Genomic DNA, 15972 nt, shown 5'->3' with positions numbered 1-15972 from the left:
TCGGCCTTCCTGAGAAGACTGGAAAATATGAAGGTCTCTCCAAACACCATTATATTGGGCGACTTCAACTACTCAAACATAGACTGGGAGCATTACTCTAGCTCCAACACCCTAGCCCAAAGGTTCCTAGAATTTATAAACTCAAATGCTATGGAACAACTTGTTACCACTCCCACAAGAGGGGGAAAACATACTGCACCTGATCATCACCAACATGGGGGCTCTATGCTCCAGACCAGAAGTGTATCCCTCACTGGTAAGATCAGACCATAAACTAATCTCACTGGATATTCACATCCCGACCCCACCCCCTGCCCAGAAAACCACAGTGAAAAACTTCTCTAAAGCAAATTTCACACTCCTCAAAACCGAGGTGGAATCCTTCAAAGCCGCTGGGCCTGTGGAAAATATGGCCCAGACCGCAGAATCCTTTATAAATGCATTCTATGAACACCTTCAGGAATGCATGGATCATGCAATCCCAAATAAAACCAAGACCCAATCCTCCAAAGGCAGGTGTCCTGTCTGGTGGACCCCAGCCATAAACAAACTATACAATAGAGGGAGGAAGCTACTACATGATAGAACAAAATCCCAAAAAGGGAAGGCATCTCTGATCAGTATTAGCAAAAAACTACGGGCACTCATAAAATCGTCTAAGGCCAGCTTCGAGAGAAAAATTGCACAGGACACTAAGGATAATCACAAGGCTTTCTTTAGTTATGTTAGGAACCTGGGTGGGAATTCCCAGATATGCTCAGAATTAGTCCAAAATGACAAAAAATACACCGAACCCACAGACATTGCCAACATCCTGGCTGACAGGTTCAGCACCAACTCCCCCCCCCCCACCAAAAGAGCAAATATCTATCACAGCAGAGTGCTGCCCCCCTGATATGTCAGTTGCTCAGGTAAGAGCTGCCCTCTCCAAAGCAAAAAACACAGCATCAATGGGACCAGACGGTGTCCCAGACTGTGTCCTACATGAACTCCAAGAAGAGCTAAACCCAAACATAAAACTACTGTTCAGTCTCAGCCTTACTATAGGATATGTACCCAAAGAGTGGCATACAGCAACAGTGGTCCCTCTCCACAAAGGTGGTGCCTCAATGGATCCTGGAAACTATTGCCCCATAAGCCTGACTAGCTTGGTCTGCAAAGCTATGGAAAGGACCTCATAAATAAAGATATTGGGGACCTACAGACACTGGATCCTATCCAGTTTGGCTTTGTTAAGGGCAGATCCTGCCTCTTAAACCTGTTCGATTTCTTTGAAACAGTCACCAAGGCCATTGATGAGGGGAAGGTGTTCCACGCAGCCTACCTGGACCTCGCAAAAGCCTTCGATACAATAACCCACTCGGGCATTATAGATAAGCTCACCAGCTTAAATATAAACCCCTATGTCACTAGATGGGTTGCAAACTGGCTCAAGGACAGAACCCACATGGTTAGAATTGCTGGAGCCATGTCAGACTCCAAACCAGTTACAAGTGGCATCCCACAAGGCTCAGTCCTGGGACCTCTCTTGTTCGGTATGTATTTCTCGGAGGTACAGGCCAACACGGAAGGACTGTGGCTGACCAAGTTCACAGATGACTGAAAACTAGGCGTCATAATCGACTCTCCAGCCGACACAAGCATCCTATAAAAGGGCCTCATAGAAACAGACAACTGGTGCCAGAGCCATGGCCTCAAGCTAAATGCCAAAAAGTTTATAGTCATCCCCTTTGGCAAAAACAAAGTGCCCACAAATTACCAGATAGGTTGTAATCCATTAAGTACGGAAGAAGTAATTAGGGACCTGGGGACCCAAGTTGATAGCAATCTCTCATTTGAAAACCACGTGGCCAAAGTGGTTAGAAAAACATTTTATATAGCCCACCTAATCATGAAGGGATTCACATCTAGATCAGGGGAGGTCATCATGCCTCTTTACTCATCCCTCATCAGGCCCATAATTGAGTACAATGCCCCTTTTGGGATGTGCCTTTCCAGACACCTGCAGCAACTGGAAAGACCCCAAAAGTACCTCACCAAGAGGATCAAAGGGCTCAAACAGATGCCATATGCTGCCCGGTTAAAGAAACTCCAGCTCTACTCAGTGGCATACCGCCTGCTCTGAGGCGATCTGTGCCTGACGTATAAAGCCATGTCCAACCCAGAATTAATGGACATTCTGCACCTCAGAAAATCCAAATCCCATCGAGCTACGCACTCGAGAGACTTGAACCTCAGCACTGAAATAAATAGGACATGCTGGAGGGACAGATTCATAACCCAGAGGCTCCCTTCACTCTGGAATAAAATCCCAGTCCAGGTTAGGCAGAATTCCTCATTGACTCTCTTCAAGAGGAATCTTAATGAGTGGATGGGAGATCGTAGGTTTACCCCGGGTATCACTTCTGTGTCACTGTTAGACAGAGGCACAGTATACTAACCTCAAAAAAGGGCATAGCAAAATTAATTTAAAATGGGTGGCGAAAGCCAAACACACTCTGGCTAGGCTTATAAATGCCCTAGGGCAGATAGCCTAGTATGAACCTATGAACCTATGTGTCTGGAGCTTTTCAGCCAGGGCCTCTGCTGAAAATGGCTTCCCAGGTCCCAGCTGGACTTTGCCAGCAAGCAAATGCCAATATATAAATAAATAAATAAATGATCCCACATCTGCTTTGTCTACCTTTTACAATCTACTGGCCTCCAAATAAGGCACCTGTCAGGAAAAAAAAAAGGTTAAATTTGACATTAAAATCCACGTTTAAGCCCACAGCAAAAACTTCTCACAAAAAATAGAGACAGTGCATAGAATTACTTTAAAAACACCCAGTCAAAACATAAACATGTTTAATATATACCTACAATTAAAAATATTGGCATTCAGAATCGCCAATTAGCTGAAACACCTGATGTTCATAAAGGTCATTTGCATATATCCCATGTGCCTCTAATGCAAGAGGTTTGGGAGGTCACTCAGTTGGAGTTCTAGCTTTGCTGGAGTTTTCACTTTGTTTTTACTGATTGGTTTTTCAGTGACCTTCTCACTTATTTTTCATTTGTTGTTTGGGATATTTTTGCAGTGACCCTAATGATAATGGACATCAGCTGGGTATAACAGCCCTGTGTTTCTTATGCTTAGTCAGGCACTCTGCTTGTGCTGTGCTGATAAAGCCATCAGAAGGCTGAAATATGTATATCTGTAGTTAGTGGGATTTTGCTTTACTAGCTTGAAATTGTTTATTAAAATGACGAAATAAGTCATGGTCACTTAGAATCGCCAGTTAACTGCAATACCTATTGTTCATAAGGGTCATTTGCATATGCCTCATGTCCCTCTGATACAAGATGTTGGGGAGGTCACTCAGTGGAAGGTCTAGCTATGCTGTAGTTTTCATTTTGTTTTTAAAGTCTATAGTAATATGAAAAAAGGTTTTCTAACTGTGACAATATTCTTAGAGTTAGGAAACAGTAGCTCATTATGTACTACTTATATCTTAAAAGAGGCTGATAAAGTCTTACTTAGATCTTAAAAGAGCTTTATAAACAAATAACCTACTACAAACAAAACCTGATGACCATGTGTAATCCAGCTGTTTTCCAATTATCTTTCTGCTAGTACTTTACAGGTCATAGTTAATAGCTCATAGGCAAGTATTATCTAGCTGCCCTTGTGGGCGATGTTAAACCTAGCTAAATTTCCTTTCAAAGGTGAGAATCAAACCACTTATGCTTGTGAGGTAGATATCTTAACCACTTAACCAGTCACCATCCCCATCTCATTGTAGTAGGCAATATTATTTATTCAGACATAAGGTGTTTTACTACAAGGGTGTCTCAGAGATTGGCATTGATATCAGTCTGCTTTTTGCACACCATATAAATAACTCATAACCTTTAATAAAAGACCAGTGGTGACTGGTGACTTCAAAGCAAAGGAAGGGTGGGGGGTGCTGCAGGAAGCAACTGAAAAGATGGGACTAAATGGAACAAGGTGAAACTATATTATGGAAGGTCAATGACTGTTTCCCTGTTATCAACTAGTGTTAGTTAGTTTTATTTACAGACTGCGACAGTACCCATTTACTTTATCTGTACATATATACTTGCTTCCTCACCACTACTCTCAGAAGATAGCCACTTGCATACTTTATATGCCTGATGTTTGGTTGTGAACAAAGCAAAAAGAGTAATGATCACAGTAATGTATTCCAAATTCTTGTTCATAGACAGTACACTGCCATAAAGCAAGATATAGTGACTTCCTGTGCTTATCACTGTGATTTGATTGTGAGAAGAGTTAAAGAAATAATGGCCACACTTTCACTAGTCCCCAGACAAGCTATAGTGACTACCTGTACAGACTGTAGAACAGGACCAGTTTTAGACTAGGTAGGGTCCTAGACTAGGTGGAATATTTCAAATTGTTCCTGCTGTACATGTTCTCAGCCAAAAGACAGTCACTTCCTATGTATCCCTTAGTTGTTAAAAAGTGAAAGAACAAATGTCCATAATCAGAAGCGTAACTGGTTCAACGAGCGCCCTGGACTGGTACTATGAATCAGAGCCCCACCCCCTCAGAGCCAAAAAAAGGCAACTAGCACTTCACTGAAATAAGTCATAAGCCATTGGTTTATTACGGTTAGATCTACGCACTCTCCCAGACCTAAAAAAAAAATAAATAAAATATGTGTTCCTTCTACTCGTACACCAAAGAGGTGGACAGATGCATGACACATACATACAATCCCTCCTGCTCCAGCTATTCAGGTCCTGTTGTTGTGCCCCGCCCCCAACTCTCCTTTAACATATTTTATTAAAAAAAGAAAAAAGGCATTTCTTCTTTTAAACTGTAGTAAACTGTTTAAGACAAATGTATCAAACAATCACGACAGTTTATACCTTTATGCAGGGAGATCTTATGGAGCTCATATTTCATTTTATTTTTTTTAAATACAGCCATCAGGTTTTAGTTAAAAAATGATTTTTTTTTACTTTTGAACCATAGCAATCTGCTTCCTAGAATGCAGCAAGCGGATGCTACAATTTAGACCACAGACAAAATTCTACAGCCCTCAGCTTTGACTGCAAATACTGACCTTTAAAAGTTAGTATTATATTAAAGAGCAATCGATATTGGCTGATCGCACCTCCCAACACTTTGCACCCGGGGGGCAGTTGCCCCTCTCACCCCACCTTAGTTATGCTACTGGCCATAATAATATATTTTGAATTGGTGCTATCAGATGCATATACATGGCATGCCTCCTTGCCCCAACTCACAAAAGATAAGCACACATATACATGCCTGATATTTGATCACAGTAATGTATTACAAATTTTTGCTCATAGACAGTATATTGCCACTAATCAACATAAAGTGACCTCCTCTACATACCAGTGTGGTATGATTGTGATCAAAGTTAAAGAAATAATATGCAGGTTGTCTCTAGTCCTCACACAAGCTATAATGGCCATCTGTACACACTACAGAGCAGGGCCAGTTTTAGATTAGATGGGGTCCAGGGTGGGGAATGGGGTCTCCTACTTTGCCTGCATCAAAATTTCCCTAATCAGCCAAAGATCTAGGGAAGGAAACACGAGAACATAGATAAAACCCACATACAGAAAGAGATGTGTGACATGCAGACTGCACAGACGAAAATACAGCCAAGAATTAAACCAAACAAACAAGCACTTTGAGATGAAATGCTACTTACTGCATTACTGTCCCAATAATCCATTGCTATTCCATACATCCTGCTTAGACTTCCACAGGTAGCCACATGATATTGCACTATCCTGGAAACTGAAAAACTATATGGTTACTGTTAGATACACCACTGCCACTCCCCCTCCACACATACACAAACACTCTCACAGTCATTTTCATCCACAGATAGCCTTGTACTCAATTACAGCAATGTTATTGACTGTGCATACCTCAGATGTATGTGTGTGTGTGTGAGTGTGTGTGTGTGTGTGTGTGTGTGTGTGTGTGTGTGTGTGTGTGTGTGTGTGTGTGTGTGTGTGTGTGATATATATATATATATATATATATATATATATATATATATATATATATATATACATATATATATGCTGTTCACTTCCCTGAGATTCTCTGTTTATCTGAGACCTTGTTAAAACCTACCACTACAGACAATGAAGTATTACCTCCTGGGTATAACATACACAGGTTGGACCATGCTTCCAGGAAGGGGGGTGGGGTAGCTATACTCTATAAATCAGAGTTGAATGTAACCACATATGTAATACACCCACCTCAGATTAATAACACAGAGATTCTAGCCACCAAACTGCAACATAACAAAAGTAAATGCATTAATATCATCTGCATGTATATTCCCCCAGGTAACAATATAGTTATACTTGAAGACACCCTGCACTGGATATCTAGTCACTACCCCCAAGAAACCCTACTTCCCGGAGACTTTAATATAGACTGGGCCACCTGTTCATCAGAATCCCCAACCACCCATATTAACCTGCATTAATTTACGCAAATCATTAATACCCCTACCAGGGTAGGTAAACCCAACCAAAAAGAAAGCATACTTGATTGGTTACTCATTAATAGTCACCCCCATTTATACACCTCTGGTACCCTCCCCGATAGTCTAAGCGATCACCATCTCACATATATAATTAAGCACAAAGCCATCAACCCCCAACAACCCTTACTAAGAAATGTTACGAATAATAAAAACTTTGACTCAGCCAAATTCCAACTGGAACTAAAATCATGTAATTGGTCTATTCTAAAACTCCTCCCCTTAGAGGAAGCAGTTCTGTACTTTAACAATAAATTCCTTGAGACCCTTGATTTACACGCACCTGTTCACTCAAAGAGAACAAAGGCAAAAACTACGCCATGGCTTTCGAAAGAGACTAGACTCAAAATTAGCCTTAGAAACAAAGCCTGGGCTTTATGGCGTTCGACTAAAAACCCCCAAGATCAAATTAAATACAGACAATTTAGGAACAAAACTAAAAAATCCATTCTACAAGACAAAAAACAATACTATTGTAAATTACAGACAGAAAATAAAAATAACCCTCAGAAGTTTTGGGCAGGTTTGAATAATCTACTACACCCTGGACAAACTACTACCCCCATCCTAGCTGTTACTACTGATAAACCCCCAGATGATGTTTCATAGGTCCGTAGGTTCATAGCTAGGTACTAGACTATCGGCCCAAGGGTCTAAGTAAGCCTAGCCAACAAGGTTCCCTGGCTTACGCCACCCTTTCAGATAGTTTTAACCGATTCTTTATCTAGAGAATTCAAGGCATAGCCAACCAACTACCTCCTAGCTCCCTTGGCCCAGAAAGTACCACCCCTAGAAACCTACTCTCATTTAGCTTTCAACCGTTCACCATGTCACTTATCCGTACCCTAATCAGAAAACTAAAACCACCACACTCTTGGCTGACCAACTTCCTTCTGAATACCTACACAAATTGGCTGATGATATCGCCTACCCGGTATAAATACTTATCAATGGAACCATAGTAGAAGCTAAAATTCCTATGTAATCCCACTTCATAAAGGAGGTAGCTCTACTGAATTTTCAAACTATAGGCCTATAGCTATACTCTCTCCACTTGCAAAGATTACGGAAAAATGTATTCAGAGACAGTTCATGCACCACCTAATCCATAACCACCTCATGGCAGATAGCCAGCATGACTTCAGACCTCACCAGAGCACTACCTCAGCCCTACTAGCCTTTACCAACACCATAAACCTTAATCGAAACAATAACCATATTTCCTCAGCCCTCTTCTTGGATCTCTCCAATGCATTCAATATGGTTGACCACCAACTGTTAATCCACAACCTGCAAACATTCTGTCTAGATACTAAAGCCCTTCAATGGTTTAAATCCTACCTAAGTGGTAGACAGCAGGCTGTTCTTTAGCAGAATAAACTCTCTAACCTACTACCTAACACCCTTGGAGTACCACAAGGCTCTATACTAGGGCTCCTGTTATTCTCCATCTTCATCAACTACATGAATACTATCATCCCAAAAGTCAGCTGTATCTAATATGCTGACACTGCTACCCTGATTTGCTCGGCCACATCTCCAATACAGTTATGGTTAGCTACTCAGACCACCTTTAACACAATAGAAAACTGGCTTTCTGAATGACATCTGATACTAAATCCCCAAAAAACATAAATGCTGTTATTTTTACCTACACAAAGGTCTACTGCCGTTAACTTTGCAATAAAAGCAAATGATGGCACAATAATCTTCCCTGACCTCTCTACTAAACTATTAGGTGTCATTATAGATAATAATCTAAAATTCGACCTACATATCAACCAACTGATCAAAACCATCAATAAAAAACTAGGGTCACTTTACAGAATAAAAGCCTTCCTAACCCCCCCAGCCAAAGTTGCCCTAGCTCGATCTCACCTTCTCTCTACTTTTCTGTATGCATCCCCACTACTCTCTAATGTTAACAAGACTGTCCTTAACAAACTCCCAATCTGTTATAACCACATTGCCAGGTTTGCCACTGGGCTGCCTTTTAGGACACATCATTCATTACATCAATATAAACCAGCTTGGGTGGCTTGAACTACCCCGTCTAATCCTATATAACCAATTGGTTATGGCCCATAAAATCATCTATAACCTTGACAATACCCCTGCACTCAAAAATCTTGTCACCCCCTATAATAATCCTAGACCACTGCATTCTTCTAACAGACTTCTTATTCAGATGTGTAAAATTAACAACTTAGCCAGTAACTCTCTCTTCGTAAACTCTGTAGGTAGATCTTGGAACTCTCTATCAGCTAATATTACCTTACTTTCTTTTCTAGGTCAGTTTAAAACTAGACTCAAACACCATCTGGGAACAAACTAGCTATGTCACTGTATCAAGCCTGGTTAACTTTCCTCTAGAATGTGTAAATCTGTTAGGTAGCCTACTATGTAATTTAATCTGATTTTTTCACTCGTGATTAACTTTACCTGAAGAACTTTTATATTGTTTGCTTATCTAATCACTGTAAATATTCTATTTTTAATTTGTAATATGTGATATATATATATTACAGGAGATTTAAAGTATCACACAGTAAAAACTCAAGTTTGGCTGAATGTTTCTGGCAGTTTTTACTCAATGTTTTATCTGTGTGACCTTTTTAACTTTTGGTTTGTATAAATAAATATATATATATATATATATATATATATATATATATATATATATATGTGTGTGTGTGTGTGTGTGTGTGTCTGTGTGTGTGTGTGTGTGTGTGTGTGTGTGTGTGTGTGTGTGTGTGTGTGTGTGTGTGTATATAAATATATATATATATATATATATATATATATATATATATACATATATATATATATATATATACATATATATATATATATATATATATATATATATACACAATCCCAAAACAAAGGTGCATGTATCTAGTCACAGTGCTCGGAAACAAATAACAAAATGTAAAAGTTCCAAAATACTTCCAGCACTCAAAAATGAGAAGGCAACACGAGAGTTTAAACATTTATTACCAGCATAGTCTGCCCCACAGACCGGTTTCGCTTAAAAAAGCGTCATTAGTTTATAACCCAACGCATATGTGTCCTGCTTAAATCATCTTGCATTTAAAGTGACAAGTCCAATTAAATACATGCTCATACAATAGACATTATGCCACACATATACATGAACCTGTGTGACCAAATATAACAAACTTTTTCAAAAGCATATTATTAAACATATTATAAAATGTGAGTAATAAGAAATATTAAATTAATATACTAATAAATAGTATAAATCTTTTTAACTCACATATAAATATGTAAACAGTATGAAACATGTAACATAACTAAATACATTTCTAAGTAAACCCCTTATCCTATTTACCAAACCTACTTAAACTATAAATATACTAGTTACCCATATCTAATGTAAATAAATCCCACCAACTATAGACAACAAACTATCTATTGTCATTAACTACCAATGGTCATTAAGACCTGGCTTGAAAAGAGCCCCCAAATTTACTATCCATCTACGCTCCTTGGATGTCAACATATTATGTCTGGCTGTTTCACTGCTAACCAGTGTGGTAAGTCTATCAATCCCTACAAAAATAAAGTGTGCTGTAGAATGTACCAAAATGTGTTTGCACAAAGCACTGCGTGTCCTTTTGCATTTTATGTCACTAATATGAAGGGCAATCCTCTGTTTTAATGTACAAGAGGTCTGTCCTACATAAAATGCCCCACACTGACATATAGCCATATAAACCACCCAGGAACATGTAATAAGGCTTGTAATATCATATACTTTTCTAGTATTAATAGATGTAAATGAACCAGTCTTGGACATTAATTTACAATATTTACAGTGACCACAGTATGTATTACCTTTTACCTTGGGCCCAACTTCTTCTTTAGGGCAAAGCCCTTTCTTAAATGATGATAACCACTGCCCTATTGACTTCCCCTTTCTGTATCCAAACTCACATCTGGAATTTAACAAAGTAGAAAAGAATGGATCCATATATAATATGTTCCAATATTTGGAAATACCTTCCTTAATCTTGGAAGTATTACTAGCATAGGTTGTGATAAATCTCACACTCTTAGACAGGCCGCCTTTCGGACGCAAACTATCCTGCAACAAAACCCCTCTATCCATTGTCTGTACCTGTTTATAGGCTTTCTCAATTTTCCCTTTATTATATCCACGGGCCAAAAACCACTGTTTCAGATCAATTGCTTGTCTATCATATTCACTAATATTCGAACAGATTCTCTTAATTCTTTGAAACTGTGCAAATGGAATATTATTGATGTTATGAGAAGGATGACAGCTATGGGCATGAAGATTAGAGTTTTTAGAAAAAGGTTTAGGATATAATGAAGTAACTATTGTGCCATCAAGCACCTTTGTAACAAGTCAAATGTAAATAAATCAAGCTTGCCAATAAAAGTAATACCATACTCATTGGCATTTAAATACCTTTTAAAACTATCCCATTCCTGTAAACTGCCCTGCCATATGACCCAACAATCGTCTAAATATCGACGCCACATGACAAGCTGTCTTAAATATGGAAAACCTTCCATATAAATATATTGTGCCTCTAAGTATCCCATAAACAGGTCAGCATATATGGGGGCAAAAGTATATATCATATTGTCGAAGTCTGACAACTTTGAAGCGTTTAAGGTTGAACTGGAATGTTCAAAGTGTCAGAACTTTGAATGTCAAAAAAAAAAACATTTAAAACCTAAAACAGAAAAAAATGCTCTATGCAAGCCTCCCTGCACCTCCCACACCCCCCCTACTTAAATATACCAACTCCGAGATGGCACTACAGTGCAGTGAAAGGAAATCTTCCCTTCCTGCACTCCACTATATGCTTCGAAGTTCTGACACTTCGAACATTCAAGTTCGACCTTTAGTGCTTTAAAGTTATCAGACTTCGACATTATGATATAGACCCTAGATATATATATATCTATATATATATATATATATGTGTGTATGTGTGTGTGTGTGTGTGTGTGTGTGTGTGTGAGTATATATATATATATATATATATATATATATATATATATATATATATATATATTTATACATACACACACACACACACACACATATATATATATATATATATATATATATATATATATATATAAAGATATATATATATATATATATATATATATACATACATCATACATGCCAACCTCTTAGAGTAAGAAATCTGGACAAAGCCATAAATAATGGGACTACAAAGGCCCAAAAATAGGGAAATTTGCTAAATGACAGGTTTGCATTAGTATGAATTTTCTGAAGGGTATGAAACTTGAAACTCAAATGTCTGCCATTATTTTCTGATTTCAACCCTCAATTATTTGACAGAAAAATAGAGATTTTATGAGAAGCAGACCAAAAATGTGAGGCAAAAATCTGGGTAGTCTGTGAAAATCTGTACAGTTGACGGGAATGATATATACATACATATATATATATATATATATATATATATATATATATATATATATATATTGTATGCCAATACCCCCAAAATTCATTGAAATTCCCTGACTGAGAATTGAACTCAGGCCTTAGTGGTGACAGCACTAAATCCTAACCACTAGACCACTAGGGACCCCAAGGTTTTATTCCATCAGTGCAAAAAATACATATAAATTAAGATATAAGTAAAATTTAGGTCTGAGTATTTAGCCAACAGACTACAAGGTGTTATAAATAGCAGTCTTGCACACTGATTTAAAATAGCTTTTCTAAAATGAAGTATATATTTTCTTTCATTAGAGCTGAAGTTATACCAGAATGATAAACTAAATGGCATCTGAACTGGAGAGTGGTATCTGTATTCACTTGCCACTGTACCCTTAAATGTAACCATACCTGATTTTCAGGCATTCATGATTTTTGCTTCAAGTTTTGCTCTGTTTCTCACAGAAATTATTCTTTGTGACAAAACAATATTACAACCACTGGGTAATGTCAGGCAGTATACTTGCATACTTTGTAATACTTAAAAAACATGTATTAATATAAATCCTCTTGTCCCATCCACCTTCTAAGTGAATAATTCATATTTTAAATTTCCCTGATTTGGGGGAATCTGTTCTTCATTATTTTCAGTTTTATCCTTGATTACTGATATGAATTCTTGATAGCTATAAATGTAACTGTTGCATTTATGTGTCGAACTTCAGAAATAAATTGGTCCCATATTTTGTATGTACCCGTATTCCCTACTTCATAAATAGCTGGTGCATTGAAAGGGCTTTATAGCAGTGAACCTATAGAAAATTCAGACACTTAGTGTGGTGCAAGGGTTGATTATCTCTGATAACAGTTGGTCTGTTTTATTATCAGGTACAAATTAGTGTTCAACTTTTCTCTTCCTCTCTTGTACGTAAATGAACATGTGGCACATGGACAAACGCGGGCCAACACACACACACACACACACACACACACACACACACACACACACACACACACACACACACACACACACACACACACTCAAAATTGCCTTATTTTTTCACCATTGTCCTTCACAGCCCTGCATGTGAGACATCGGTGAAGTGTAATAAATGGTTGTAGTAACTGTTGCAGCTGTTTATCATATGTACAGTGTTAGTTTTAGGACCAAATCAGCTAATAAAATAGTGCTTTTAGATGATTGGGACCATTCTGGTTTCTTATAGTACATTGCTGAGAGAATGGATGTCTTTTTTCACATGGAAGAAAAAGCTTTGCTTGCTAGGCAGTACTTCAGAGTTAAGTTTTCTTTTGAATATGAAAAGGAGGGGGGATGGGCTGGGGGCTGGCTTCCTGCCAGGCAGGGAGCTCAGTGGTAGTTTTGTATTGTTTTTCATAGGGAGGATCTCTGTTTGAGAATGGAGCAGGAAGTCACACCAGAATGCATAATTAATCAGCAAGGGAACAGCAGTAGCAGTCTGTGATAGCACAAGCTCAGTCCATGCTCTTATGGTCAGAGAAACTGGTCTGACTGAACCACCTTTGCCATAATGTCTCCACAGGAAGTTCACCTTAGTGCCAAGGTGTAGGTAAGGAGGAAGAGGCCAGAGAAAGCACCTGTGCACAAGGATTAGGATTAAGGATGGTATGGACCTGTTGCCTACAGAAACCGCCGTGCTCTTCCCAGAGTGGATTTATGTGGAATTCTTCTACATGATAATCTGTTAGTAGTGGCTGTGTAGTGTATCATTATGAATCACAAAGCTACAAAGGCAAGAAGTGGGGATAGTTACCTGAGTATAAAGGTATGTTATATCATCCATGTCTTACTTTATGTTGCTCTGATGTGTTTTTCGGTATTATAACGGCAATGATAATCCTCAGCAGTAATACAGATAAACTCTCTTCCTGTGCAGAGTTTTTTTACACTGATTGGAGCTACATTTCTTAAATTAGTAACGTAATGATAATCCTTTGTACTATGACCTCAGCTCACGGTTTCCTTTAAGAGTAAAGCCTGATGTAGTTATAGTTTTGCCAAGAAATCTTCAATGTTGCCATCTGATTTTTAACTCTTTTTGCTTATGTACTGTCCTGGCTAAACTTATCATTTCAGTAGTGAATCTTCTTTCAGAAAATATTTTATACTACCTCCTGAGATTCCATCATTATTTTAAACTTATTTCTCCAAGTGACAATATCATTCTACTGTATGTATTCTGTCCTGTATAGCAGTGTTGCTTTGTGCTTTTTGTCTTTTGCTATCAAGAAATATTTCATTTGTTTCTGTAAAATATTGAGTAGGCAGTCATCATGGGTAGTTTGCTTTGCGAAGTGCCTTACATTATGTACCTGTCATGTTTCTTCTTTCCATTTCTAAAGTTCTGTTTTTCCAGTCTTTCCTTTTCCATGTATGCTTTCTCCCTACCTTTTTCCTAATCTTGTTCATTTCACTTATTTTGCAGCTACTCAGTGTAACATATCCCACTAACTCACCCTCCTGTCTGAATTTTGCAAAGTACATGCCGAGACTTCAGATTCTTCATCAGCCATTGTAAGTATTAGTATAAGCTGTTGCTGTACACACTACCTTTGCACAAGTACCTTGTTAAGAATGCTTCCTGTTTCATGGGTACGGCACTGTTTTGGTGGAGAGCTCTAGATATTCTAACTCTACGTGTTTTATATAAAAATACTATGTGGTATAACCATGGTTATATTCACTGCAAAGTTAGCACAGCTCAAGTTATTGTTACATTGATTGTGGCATGAACATATTTTTCCATCAACACACACACACACAGATACACACACACACACACACACACACACACACACACACACACACACGTGCAGATAACAAATAAAACGCATACACAGTGAGCAGAAACGCACGCGCACACGCACACACACACGCACACACACACACACACACACACACACACACACACACACACACACACACACACACACACACACGTTGCAACATTGCACCACACTGAATCTTATGTTGACTGTCTGCCCTGGTTTTCCCCCTCAGGTGTTTCAGTGGTAAGTTCCCCACCCCCACCTCAGCAACCTGTCTGTCCACTTTTTCTATGTCTTTGAGGCACGCTGCACACTTTTTCCATCCTGCCTTTATTTTTTGTTGTTTTAAAACCTGAACAGCTTTCCTTTTTCCTCCCGCTGCACCTATTCTGCACTTTCTCTACCTCCTGACTGATTAACCTGCAAGTGTAGTCAGTGCTTAAGTAACATGATACAATTTATTTGTATACAGACCAGCTGACAGTGATACATTCTGGTACTGTTTACCGTATTCTTTGTCTTTCTAGGATTTTTATGTCTGTTTCATCACATGTACTCACTGCATGTGGCAAGGAAGACATGCAGTTTGATTTAAGAAATTAATTGTGGTTGCAGGTTCTGTCCTCCATGTAAGCCATGTAGATATCATCATTGCAGTGTAGGAAGGGCTGTAGTCCTATGGTGCTGCCCTTCAGAGGATACAGTAAAATGAAGTCCTAGCTGCCTGATATAGAAGTAGTTTTTATGGATGTAAAAGAATACATGGCACTTGTCAACAAAAAGCAGGGCGTTGACACAGATTCCTGGTCAAATTTACCATAGTCAGTATTAATAACACCATCGGTTTTCCCTGGAAAACAGCCAAGGGCACGAAAGGATTAACCTGGACAGCATAATGCATTAATCATTGTTAAGTCACGGGCATCAGCATCATAGAAGGCATGTACAGTAGCAATTTTTCATGTTGTAGTATCGAATAGGAGAGCGGAACTGTGGCAGCCGAATTGAGATCACTGCGATTGTCAGTAGCACACAGTTTATGCACATCATGTGGGAGTTGGCTGTAGCATAAATGAACTCAAGAGCCTAAGTAGCCAAAGCTTATGGTTATCAAAGTGG

The 15972-nt window shown here is 38.6% G+C and overlaps 1 protein-coding gene, 1 long non-coding RNA gene and 1 other non-coding gene across 7 annotated transcripts in view; 1 reads left to right on the top strand and 2 right to left on the bottom strand.

Annotated features, from left to right (window-relative positions):
* LOC122796552 overlaps positions 1-15972 on the bottom strand; it is a 414805-nt gene that overhangs the window by 27049 nt on the left and 371784 nt on the right. The window lies entirely within an intron of this gene.
* TRNAD-GUC lies at positions 12122-12193 on the bottom strand. Its single transcript has one exon. It is a non-coding gene; the product is annotated as a tRNA-Asp (tRNA).
* PLEKHG4B (pleckstrin homology and RhoGEF domain containing G4B) overlaps positions 13523-15972 on the top strand; it is a 960241-nt gene continuing 957791 nt past the window's right edge. For all 4 annotated transcript variants that reach the window (XM_044065125.1, XM_044065124.1, XM_044065120.1 and 1 more), the window contains exon 1: positions 13523-13850. In XM_044065125.1, the coding sequence (XP_043921060.1) occupies positions 13797-13850 (54 nt within the window). In that variant the 5' untranslated portion in view covers positions 13523-13796. The remainder of the gene's footprint in view (positions 13851-15972) is intronic.

This window comes from Protopterus annectens, chromosome 3.part0 (genome assembly GCF_019279795.1).
Source record: "Protopterus annectens isolate FY-2018-M chromosome 3.part0, PAN1.0, whole genome shotgun sequence".
NCBI lineage: Eukaryota > Metazoa > Chordata > Ceratodontiformes > Protopteridae > Protopterus > Protopterus annectens.
This window is presented reverse-complemented; position numbering and strand designations above follow the sequence as displayed.